General features: G+C 36.1%; 1 protein-coding gene across 3 annotated transcripts in view; it reads right to left on the bottom strand.

Moving 5' to 3' along the window:
* Positions 1–838: 838 nt before the first annotated feature.
* Positions 839–13079, bottom strand: part of ARL15 (ARF like GTPase 15) — a 215609-nt gene continuing 203368 nt past the window's right edge. For all 3 annotated transcript variants that reach the window (XM_086769813.1, XM_086769811.1, XM_086769812.1), the window contains 2 exons: positions 3300–4690; positions 839–3262 (listed from right to left, as the gene is read on the bottom strand). In XM_086769813.1, the coding sequence (XP_086625939.1) occupies positions 4538–4690 (153 nt within the window). In that variant the 3' untranslated portion in view covers positions 839–3262; positions 3300–4537. The remainder of the gene's footprint in view (positions 3263–3299; positions 4691–13079) is intronic.

The following is a 13079-nucleotide window of genomic DNA, read 5'->3' on the forward strand; positions in this document are numbered from 1 at the left end:
ACAGCACTCTCTCTCATCCTTGTGTTAACCTAGGCCCCGGATGACTAACCCTACAGCTGACACAAACAGATGTTTTTATTTGTTTGAACTATTAGGTCAAAGGGCTAATGAGCTAATGAAAATTCTTTCAAGAGCTATCAAATGAGACATGATTAACAGATTTTCAGTTCCTATTTATATGAAACAAGAGAACTTAAAAAATATTCTGACCTTACAAATATTTCATTTCCATCCCAGTCTTGGTAAGAGGCAGATTTAAAAATAAGAAAATGAAAAAAGCATACCTCAGTAGCTGAATCAGCAACTCCAGTCTGGCTCAGCAGTGCTGTACTTCCATCAGCTGTTACAATTTGCGTTGTGAGAGTTTCTTCTACTCAAACAGTGTTTGATCGGATAACATTGCATTGTCTCAGCAAGCTTTTATTTTTCCCACAGTATCTTCCTTTGCTCAACCTCTGTAGCTTTTTTTGGTTTATGTACTTTGCCACATCACTTTACTTAAAAATAATTTCTAGTCATAGAAACATGTCCCTCAGTTCAACATTATTAAATAACTGTAAAAAAACTATTACAATCTCTTTTCCATCAATAAACCTGCAATGTTTCAGACACGTTTCCAGAGTAACAACATCTTGCTGTGGACATAAACCAGCCAATTTTTCAAGTTTCTATTTTATATATGTATGTGTGTAAATGTGAACTATGTATAATTTTGCAGTGATTAAACAGTAATATTTTTTAAATGTAGGAGTAAATTATTTATCTTGAAGATTCCAAATCAACGTAATACGCCATACACCCAAACTGGTTACTACTCAAGAAATCCAAAATTAGCAACTCAACTCTACACAGTGTTTATTTTATTTTTTTTTCTTTCTTTCTTTTTGATAGTGGAAATCATGTATAAATCACAAACAGTACAAGTTCCTCATGTCAGCAGTTGTCCACTTAAATGGGTCAACTTCTGCGTATAGACACTGTATTTTTAGTATAAAGTCAAGATAATATGGCAGTTAACTAATACTTTCAACTACAGTAAAGATACAAACTTTTATAATATAAATTAATTGCCGTTATAAAAAGGCAACTGTATTAACTAATACGGTACAAAAATCTGCAACTTCTATAAATACAATGAAATGCGAGAAGTTAAATGAAATAATACATCACAGATTTTTGTATAGCGCATTTGAAGAGGCAAACTAAGATACACATGGAGCATTATACAGCAAGAAAGAATATAAAAACCCACTAAGATTTAATTTTTTTTCCATACAAATACTAGAAGTACAAGTACAGGACACAACACGGAAGCAGTAAGATTACCAGAACAGAGTGGATAGACAAAGAGGTCTTATTGACAAATTGTAAAGCATTAGGCAGCAGACAGAAGCTTGTCAAAACCAGCTGTTGTTGGATACTGATTGATAATGTTTTCATTCTGACGGCTGAGACACCGCAGACAGCCACAGGTCTGAGAAGCAGCCCAATGTGGGCACATACACATACACACATACACACACAAAGTAATTTAACAGATGGCTAAAGAACATTAAAGCACAGTATCTTTTTTAAAAAGACAATGTTCACTCCTTAATGAACTTGCATGGAAAGCAGAGCCTAGTGCTCAAGTTTATTTCACCTAAATGATGAATAGGTGAAAAGATTTAAAAAAAAACAAAACACACAAACAATTGAGATTGGTCATTTGAATAAAAACTGCACGGTGCTTACATATTCTACGATAGCCAGAGCAGTCAACAGCATTTTAGACAAGGAAATGTGACATGAGCTGCTATGAACATTTTCAATCCCTCTATAAAAAGGTGGAAGTGTTTATAGGCATTAAAAAGGTAGATATCCATTAAGTCCATCCACAACACAAACCCACAGAACTACATTCAAAGTAAAGTGAAGCGTTGGTCTTAGCCTTAAGCAGTTATGAGGTATTGTTTCAACATGATCACTGTATTAGTAAGAAAAAGTATATTCAAAATCATTCTGAAAAAAAAAAAAAATCACTGCTCCTGTGCAGTTGGCATTTTCCTAAAGAAAAAGCATTAAGCATCAAAAGGTCCTAGCCTAAGTGGCCACTGGCATACGGCAAAGCCATATTCCCATTGACTACTTGGGCCTTTTGTCATGTAGCACCTTCCAACAGTGCATAGCTGGGAAATCATGACCAAAATGTAGCTCCAGAGCTCTAAACTTTTCAGACTAGACTCACTGATAGTACAAATAAGAACAGTTTTAAGAATGCACTGCAGTTGGGCTTATTTTCATTTGCTGTACATTTTGGTCAATAACTTTAATATGGAAAAGAAGGGGGAAATGAGTAAAAAAAAAAGTTAACTCTTGCCTTCTAACTAATGCGCAGTGAAAAAGCAGTAAAAGTTCTGAATCCCTCTTTTTGCTTTCCCAAATTGCCTGCCTTCTCTGTGAAAAAACTCTCTCACTCTTCCCCACCACTTCTTATTTGTTACAGTCCCTAAACAGGACAGAAATCTGGGGACCTTGTGGAAATCTGGGGACTCTGTAGCCTCTAAGCTCATGTCAGCTAAGAGAGAGTTTGGAACTGCAAATTAGATCCAGTTTCTCTTTAAATCCAGGGAAAGGAGCCTCCTTAACTTGCACAAGAGAAATTGATGGGCAGCTGGGTCCTGTCTAAACTGCGCAGAGAGAAGCGAACCAACGCAGGGCTCCTCTCTTGTGTTTTAAAATGAACAATTCCAGTTCTTGGGTGTTTCCAAGAGTTTTAGGAATGAGGTGATTGACCTGGCAGGAAAGAGAAGAGAAAGAAAGCAAGAAGAGATGCCCTTCAGGCTTTCTGCCTATTCTATCACAAAACTAAACAAGGAGCTTACCAGTTTCCCCACCTTCTTTCTGATAATAGAAAGCAACTTAAAACAGTGATCATCAGGCCATGTATTTGGGCAGAAATAATTCTGAGGGAGCAATGCAAAAAACCCATGGAAATTGAAAAGTAAACAAAAAAACTATTAAAAAATTTGTTTAACAAAGAGTATACTTACAAGTAATAGAGAAATAGCTTTTACGAGCCTTTAAAAGCTGATCCTTGCTATTTTCTTATCCCCAAATAAACTAGTGAGAAACTAAAATAAACTTCAAACTTAAAAAATAAATGCTCAGAGTGGAAAGATATGTTGCTTAAAGCCCTGAACAAAGGAGTTACGAGTTTCAAAACACAAGTAGAATTGATGAGGAACCACTGACACATCACTACAGTTTGTGTTTGCAGACACTCATGCACGAGGGTTGCTGAACGCACAAGGCACAACAACATTCAAGGTGTGCACCAGTCCAGTGACTGATCTGCACATACCCTGTTGTGACTGACTTCATAGTGAAACAGTGAACTGCCATTTTTTCTTTAATAGACAAAATTGGTTTATAAGGTTTTAAAAAATCAACAAAAGGCAGCCAAAAGACTGCAAACTTACAAGGGGGAAAACTAGGAAAGGAGAAATATGCACTGTGTTACTGGAACCAAATGGGATTTTCCCAAATGTATTACAAATGTTGTTTCCAATTAATACTTTTTTGTCTTCTAAATAACATCTAGAGGAAGTTTGAAAGAACAAGTTATAATCCCCTGAAAAGACAAGCTTATAGTAAAAACACTGGAAGGCCCTTAATTATGGTATAGATGCCTTGGCAATGTTATGATAACAGTACTACTCTGTAAGTGAGTGATAAATGAAGCAATCCATATTTAAAATCAGCCACACTTCTAACTAGTAATAAAGCCTCTACAGCTGAATTAACAGACATTTACATTGCTTCTCTTACGGAAAACTAATTTCAATGAAAATTATGACTTTACCCAACTTTTGTGTATTTTCTGAAAATACTGTTACTTAGACCACCTGTTTATGTCACCTATTTTTCCCAAATACTCTTAATCCGGACATATCTGTTTGCTAATTTACCTTTAGGAAACTTCCAGCAAAACAACAGTTCTGCCTTTGACAAGGTTATGCTGTGACTTTAGAAGAGGAATCAACTAACTTGTCAACTGTGTTTTCACTTAGTAAAACTTGCATTAACATGAAACTGCTTGCCTTTAAGGTAGCCTATTAAGATTCTCAGTAGCTGCGCTTTCCATACTGCAGGGTCAGTAAACAGGCAAATACAAATCAGTCTCACAAATCCTTAAGACATTAGTTATTTTTAAAAAACCAAGGTAGCAGGTAGAATTCCTCCTTTACAGACTGTGTTATTTTTGTGCGTGTAAAATTTCCTATCAAGGATGATCACAACGCAAGAAAGCAACATGCAGTGTGCAGAAATAGTGGTAAACAAAGAGGAACTCCCTATTTCAGTAGTGTAGACAACTTTACTGGAAATAGTTGTGTACCTGATTCACAGAATATTTATTTTAATGAAAAGACATTCTTCACTGACTGTGTATGAACAACATATCAGAGCACAGTCTTGATATCACACCATAATGAAGCTGTGAGCAGAATGTGCAGGTACAGCGATGCCTGGGGAATCAACTCTTTTCTCTTGCGTTTCACATTCTTGAAGGTTCGAAGTCTCTCTCTTCTAGCAAGTTTATTAGAAGGGAGAAGCTGTCTTTTACTGCCTCCATATCATCCAAGGAGCAGGGTTTAAGTATCCAGCGCTTTCCACGTGCAAGTGGCTCAAGTTCAAAATATTTTTTTATCTAGTAAAGGAAAAAAAAAAAAGAGATCAATGTATTAATACTATAATGACAACTCTCTGTCTCTCATCTGAAAAAAAAAACAAAAGAAAACAAAACATCAAAAAAAAAAAAAACACCCAACCCTGTAAAAAGATCAGGATACTCATTTTTAGAATCTTACCCACAGCTGTTCTTATAATACAGGTTATATGACGTGACCTGAAAGTGTTTTCTTTAGGGGTGAGTGACCTGCTTGGAAGCTACCATTCTACCCATACATTTAACAGCATGGGAGGTCTGGGGAAGAATTATACAGACATAAGGCAAAGAGCAAAGCACAAGAAAGAAGTGTTCAAAAACATAGCCAAAACAGAAAAAGTAACAAAGAAATTTTAGGTTACGCTTGTATTTTAATGTTAAATTTCATCATACTCTTATTGGTAAACACTTAAGATGCAGAATTTGTCACCAGATTACTCTAACTTTACAAACGAACTGTCAAAAATGCACAAATACTAAACATTCCAGTCAAAGATGAGCTATAGCAGATTTCTTAACGATCTTGAGAACACTAGAAAAACAAAAATTCTTCCAAAATCAGTCAGTTTTTCTAAAATTAGACATAGAGGACTAGCACACTAATGTGATTAGGATAGTAATAACTATTATACATGAGACATGATGGTTTTCTACAGTCATCTTAGTTTAAAATCCAGTATGTTCCAGCAGACTTCAGCTGCTTACTAACAACACCTAGTAATGCCTATAAAAATGAAATATTTTAATTGAACCAATTCCATTTTTACTTCTGCAGCCACCATACACCAAGGAGGTATAAAAATATCATGTAATATAGAACTGCAAGTTTTAAGGTGATTATAAGCCTTGGCAAAATAACTGAGGAAGATGCAGTTTCCTGGAAAGACCAGTCATCACTGATACTAATTGAGCCAACTGTCTAGGCAGAAACACAGATCACAGAAAGACTGAGAAAGGTTTTCATTTAGTAGTTTACTCCCATCACTTTTCAAAATAGCAAGTACAATACCAAAACATATTTTTGATGCCTCTTAGGAGAAGACAGTAGTCTGTAGGTTACTTTGGTCCACAGATTACTGTTTTCATAAAAATTTTAGTCTTTGATAGTACTTGATTGAATACTATTTGATTCAAAAGTCTACTCGTTTGATTTGCCAAAACAGATATTTGGGTTTTACATCCAGCATTATATCCATCAGTACTTGCTATTGTCAACATATGAACAGAAATATTTAGTCCTGACTTCGTTTGCATGTTCTTTTTCCTTGTATTTACTGTCAAATATTTTTAATTTTCTTTTATCACAGATTGTGCCACAAATACACACAACAACAGGAACAGTTACTTGTATTGTGGTAGGTAGAATTGGCCCTAGACAGACAACTGGAGCCACACTGTGTAAGGAAATAAAGAAATGTGCAGGAAATAAAGAAAGAAAGAAAAAGAAAAAAAAAAAGGCCAAACAAGCTGCAACGCCTCTATGCAGCTCTTATAGTGTCTATACAACACCTTTGTTTATCTAGTAATGGGTTCTAATAAAGAAACTGACTGTAGCTGTATCAACTCACATAAATTAGAATTCAACCGTGACAATGTAACAGGAAAGGTTTCTCATTTTTTAGACATTATTTTCAAGCAGAGTGTTTAGAAACAAGTATCAGAAAGGAAATGGTGGTTTTGAGATGGGAACTTCTGCTTCCCCAGCTAAGATATAGGCGAAACCTTTTAAAATCTGTTTCCAGCAAAGCAGAATTGTATCAGTAACAACCTGCAAACATTTGAAAATGAAGCACAGTACTTGACATTTATTTTCCCTCAAACAAATTTCAGAAAACATACAAGTTGAAATAAACAGGACTTCAACAACCAGTATTTTAATAACAGCATACCTACTTTTTAGCACTGCTATCTCAGTGTCATATTAGTATCTGATATGTTAGTATGGTTATATGGGATCAGAACCTAAATACCAGTCTCTATAAGGGATATACTGCAATGTCTCCAGCAGCTGAAACGACACCAAATTGAATGTACCCCATTAATATATTGAACTAATGGCACCAATCATACTACTGGAGAGGCAGGGCAAGGAAGCTGTCTTGCCTTGTTTCAGCAACAGCCTCCTTAACTGCTAAATACGAGGAGGAAGTAAAAGCTGCACAGAAGCATAACAAAGCAAGGTGTCAGTGCAGCTAGCTGATAGAGCAGCCTGCTGGTGTTAAGCTGACAAATATGGCTGAGTAATTTGAGATGTTTCAGACCCACAGCCCAGAGGATGTCCACCACACCCCCTCTACTGGAAGACTATTGTCATCAGACCCTTGGGCTCACTGAAGTCTGCCCGCAATCTTATTTACATAGCCTCTTGAATTAAGGCTATCCCATATGAAGAAATGATTAGGAAAAGGTCATTGCATTGTAAGGAGAGTACTTGGATTTAAAAGCATTAAATATCTAGAAACATATATATAAGGAAATGATGGCAGTAAGCAGACTAGCACCGAGTCTTGTGTGTTTGTGGGCAAATACGACATTGCTTACCAAGGTATAGCCTTTAGCCAAGAAAACCACAATTACTTTAAACTATATCTCAGTGACTGCAGATGCCAAGATAGAATTTCTATTTCAGCAGTAAACTAGCATCAGTCAATTTAGGGAAAAAATTTTGCAGCTGAATTATTTATTTGGATGCCCAATGTCAATTAAAATTTATTTTTTTTCTATTTCTAGGTGTGTAATCAAAATCTAACAATATCAGCAATGCACTGTCATCATTTTCCACACCTAAGGAACAGTTCAGAGTACTTGCATTAACAGGCTCTCGATGAATGCTGAAATTAAAGTGATTGTTAAGTGGTGGCTTTTGAAATGAGACATTCTTATAATGGTATGAAAGCACAACTGCTTATATTCACATAAGTAACAGCTATTTTGTTCATACCTCAGAGAAAAAAAAAAGATTTGCTAGATTACGTTTCTCTAATCCAAATATAGAAAAAAACCACTAATTGGCTTACAAATAATAAATAAGTACATCAGCAGTAGCAGAGAAGTGATTTTCCACAACCCAAGGGACACTCTGTGGTATGTTACCGTATTTCCTCATTTAAACTTCACATCACAATGGAATTTGCTAAAGCCCAGAGCTTTGCAAGCGGGCTCTATGACTTTGAAACTTCCAGAAAGAATTTTGCAGACACAAATATTTTCCAATTTATTATAACTTCTCCCCCCTTAACTCAGAAGATGTCATTCAGTTCTAAACCCAAGTTTTCTTAGACTTACAAATAAATCCTTTTTTTTTAGGTGCAAGAAACAAAACAACTACACAAAAACAGACTGACACAATCAGATGCCCAACACTGTTTATACAGTTGAATTTTCCACTGGAATGCTCCCAGCTCTTCATCTGCCTTCGTTTCTCTAGTTGCTTTCTGCCCCAATGACCATCATTCACCATCATTCCCTTACAGATTTCCTAAGAGGATGCACACTAATCAGCACAATATCCAAAGGAAGTTGAAATTCTCTGAATACTCACTCACCTAGGTAGTTCTTGCATAATCAGATAATCAGCAGTAACTATTTTACAGCTCCCTTCAATTGCACTAGCACAAAAGGGGTGAGTTCCTAAGAGGAGCTCTTTTGTCTTCCCCTCTTGCATAAATGGTGAAAAGCTTCCTGTCTGTTCAAGGATTCCGAAGCAAAATATAAAGACTCAAATATGCTTCAGATATCTGACACATTAGACATGCATTTACACACTGGCTTCACATTTTTAAGTGTTTTCTTTGGGACTGCTAAATTTTTAGGATATAGCCTCAGAAGAAAATACAATCAATTAAATCCACATAAATTTAATAATTCTTTACTACTATATTACAGGATCTCACTCTATGTCTTGATTCCGCATGGGGGCCTTGTAGAGAAGCTACAAGGGAGAAGTTGACATTGTATTTATACCACATTCTGAAGTCAATAAAATCTAACAATACACATTTGCAATTATTCCCACTCTTCCCACACTCCACCTTCTAAGTCCTATTCTACTGGCACAATACACTAAGCATATGGTTATCAAATGTTACTTAACCTACATGCTAGAAAAGTCAAGACACAATAAAAGGATTGGTGCCCAGAACCTCAGCTGGTGTAAATTAGCATCACAGTGTGGAATTGATGTTACTAAATTGATATATGTAAGCTGAGTAACCAGGCCCTGCTGAAAGCTTTTGTATGTTCTATTACTGAACCTCATCTAGGCAGTTCACAACACACATGAACATAAGATGTATAGAAAAACTTAGATACTGTAATATATTAATACAGAGTCATGTCTGTTACTCAATATGAAAAAAACCTGATTGATTATTTCTCATTCAAATTCAAAATCTTAATAGCAAATTTCAGCAACACAAAAAGGCTTCCAACCCACTCTGATTAATCTGTCGTGAACAAATACAAAATTCAAGCAGTCACCTACATATTTGTAGAAATTAATGTATAAAACATTTTTTCATCCATTGCTGTTTTATTGAACAAGTTTACCGGGAAAAAAAATTGTAACAACACATGTATATTGTTATCTAATCAAAGGCTGCGCAGTCATGTCAGCGCCCCCACTAGTATAAATTTTTCAATGACTTTTATAGGATTAAGAAAGTACTACTGCAAGAGGGTTACTGCTGGAGGTATGAATTAAACTAAAATTACCTAATTTGCTGAATCCATTAACCACAAGACATGGTTCATTCATCTATCCCACATCTGCATGGACAAGGAATGCACTAATAACAGGGGACTGGGGTTCCCCATATTCACATTGTGAAAGTTTCACTGAGCTGTGATGCTGAGATTACCTCTTCAGGCACCATAAAAATCTGCCTTTTGGAGCAACTGTTCAGAAGATGCAGGAGAGAGAGGCAATTTTGATCACCAACTCCATGAACAACTGACGAGCTGCCTGTAACAGTGACCAAAGCAGGTGCAAATTCAGTATGTTTGGAGAAGAGAAAAAGCCAAAAGTCCATCACATAGCATTAAATTTTAAAAAGGGAAACTACACAAAATGAGTAACTTAAAGAAAATTAACTGTGCAGCTAAAAAGGCAAAATGCTTGCAGGTGGCATAGAAAAAAATACCATAATTAGAGGCTCAGAGTATATTTATGCAGCTACAGAAGACTTTAAAAGAAGCAAAAAAAAAGCTTTCAACAGTTGCAATAAGGAAAAGCATGGTATTACAGGTAAAAAAAAAGTTGGGTCTAAAAAAGGAAAACAGAAAACAAAAGAAAGGAAATTCTGGCAAATTAAATAGAAACCACAAATGTTGACCTACTAACCATAGAGTGGAACCCATTGCTTAAATCACCACTGATGCTAAAAAGTAAATTGAAATCCACTGTAGTTTATGTTAGTGAGTTGGACTGCAAACTGCACAGCTTCTTCAGCTGCTACACATGGTTTTCTGCTGGTCCCGCTCTGAGTAAAGCGATTCATAAGAGTGAGTGGAATGGATCGGTAGCCACTTCATCTTAAATCAACTAGCTAAATCCACTGTTGTTCTGGAGTTAACACTTCAATGTTTTTCCCTAAAAATCTGTTAGAAATCTCTTTATCTGACACTCCACTTGGCTAAAAAGGACCTCGTCTGTCCGGAACAGCTACTCCAATGGACAAAATTGTCAGTAGACGTTTTGTCACATTTATTCTTCCTGCAGAGACACTTCATATGCTCATGAAAATATATTTCATGTGCACCTGCTTGTATGCTTCTTCGTAACAGTGATCTGATCCATGTCATGAGGGATCATTGTAATGCATCTATGTCTCATAAGCACTTCACCTAAAACACCTGCACCTCACATTTACTCACTCCATACGGAATACCTCTTACACAACAGGGCTGCCTTCCCCTCCCCCCCCAAAATATGACCTGCTGAAGTAAAATTAAAAGAAAACCCAAGACTGTCTTCTTCAGCATTTCTCTGTGATGGCAGGGTAAACAATTTCTCTAGACAAGATTTAAAAACCATCAGAAGCCTTTTTGTACAACTCACAGGTAGTGGTAAATGCTTTAAAAATTAGTACTTCTAGTTTGCACAGCTTTCCAATCTTTTTTTTTTTTTTTAAACTTTGCTTTTTTTACAGAAGACTACCTGAAACACTTCCAACTGATCTTTGTACTTAGTTTTCTAGTAGACCTGGCCAATATTGTAAAGCCTTATGAGCCAAAAAAAGAGGAATACAATCACTTATACACATATTCCACTAAATAATTTACACAATGCTTTGTGGAACAGATGCACTTTTCCATCCTTGTTATCTCCAGCGGTCACAAGACACTACACTTCCCAGATTCTAAGTGACTGGTGAAAGAACTGTATCTTAAAGAAGACACCTAACTGTTGTGATCGAAGAAGTAGGAGGCCTGGCAAAGCAGCATAGACAGGCTGTTCCAGAGAGCACACAGTACTGGCAAATGCAAGTGTGAGACAAGAAAAACAGGAGTGAGCTAGAGAGCCAGAAGATGAATACAGAGAAGTACTTACTGCAAAATATAAAATATTGCATCATCTATGAGGATGTAGAAAGTGGAAGATTTTTTAAATGGGTAAGTATTTTTTTAATAGAGATACATATGGTCATATATTATAAGGGGTCTGGGACAAATAAAATGGATGAGAGCAAGGACAGAAAACTGCTGAGGGTGCAAAAGTACTACCGAGATTTGCATGCATGTAGATAGAAGCAAAGATAGGCTTTGAGGAGCTACTAGCGTCTAACAGCTCTTTTCATGCAAGTCTTTACCAGATGGCAATGTACTATGGCGTATTGGATTCCTTTGGTTATATTCTGCTAATTTGTTCAAAAGAAATAGTAAGAATCATGTAGCTGCCAAAAACATACACCTATACTTTGCCTTCCCTGTCTCATTCAGCCAGCATATTCTGTTCATACAAGCATGTGCTCTTCCTACAACTGGAACACATAGTGGTAACGTGAGAGCAGAAGCAGCACATCTATACAGAGAAAACCAGAATTCCAGGTGAAGATTCATACAACCAATGCTGGGCTGGACAAACAAGACAAGGGCTCACAATATACAACTCCAGAGTGAGCAAACCAGCATCCTTTTTTGAGTGACGAGTGGAACAATGAGAACAAAGGAGGAGGCATTGTACAAAAATGGGCGCAATGAAAGCACAATAAAATATTTTCCTTTAATAGCTACAGCTTTAATTCTTTAATTTATTCCAGAGAATTAATCAGAAGTGGAAATCAGATATCAGATTTAATACAAGAAGACTGCAACTAACCCTTTAAATTACTGCTCCTATTGCTTCGTCTCTTACCCATCTTGTTTTCTGAAGTACTTCGGGTTGTAACAGATACTGTCTGACACCTACATACTTAGTGTAGAGTGTTAGAATATAAAATCCTACAGAGTAACGCTGAAAATTAGCCCTTGTTGAAGTCAGCTATTTGAGGACATCTAAAAATCACATCTCCCCCCACGCCATACTACATAGACACAAAAATGCCAATTTACTGCATATAAGGACAATTTTCAAGATAAGTGTATTCTTAGTATATCCAAATATATTCTTAAGTTATACCAAAAATAACTGATTGAATTTAAGATAAATTTAAAACTAGAATAATTTGTTTAAATTACTTTCATTGCCCTAATCTGTTAAAAAAAAAATAAAATTGAGTATATCCAAAGATAATTTTACAAGAAACCTATTAAAAGCTTTTACAGTACCACCACTCATCTCCTTTCCTCCTTCTCTCACTCAGGTTTTCTTTTATGGTTACATCTTCAGTTAAATAACTTTAAAAGTACAAATAACTAGTAAAAACTCAATACTCAAGACCTTTAAGCAGATATCTTTCAGAGCCTTGCAGAGTTTTCATAGCATTTTTTTCTTAAATAGACTGCAGAATATAATACTAACAACAGAGTATGCTGATTTCAGCAGCAAAATACGCTAGCTTTAACTGCACATGGTGGTTTCAACTAGTAACAAAACCCGAGGGACAAGTACACAAGTGCTGAGCTTTTATCCCCCCCCCCCCAAAAAAAGTTTACCTGTGATGCTGAGTGTCAAAATAACCCTTAGAATAATGAGAAGTCCAAAGATCAATCCTTATTATGACACCCCTTCTGCAAATGGCATATTTTCTGTCCAGATAAAAGTTAAACAGTATTTTCTGGAGAGGGGCATATGTGATGATTCATCTGTGTTTGCCTGAACACGTATATAAATCTAGCACTTGAATAAATAACATTCATATACCGTGCCCACATCCGCAAAGCACCAAAACACTGTATGGACACGTATTCTTGTATCAACAGCAAAGAACAG

This window comes from Chlamydotis macqueenii, chromosome Z (genome assembly GCF_036417535.1).
Source record: "Chlamydotis macqueenii isolate bChlMac1 chromosome Z, bChlMac1.mat, whole genome shotgun sequence".
Classification (NCBI taxonomy): domain Eukaryota; kingdom Metazoa; phylum Chordata; class Aves; order Otidiformes; family Otididae; genus Chlamydotis; species Chlamydotis macqueenii.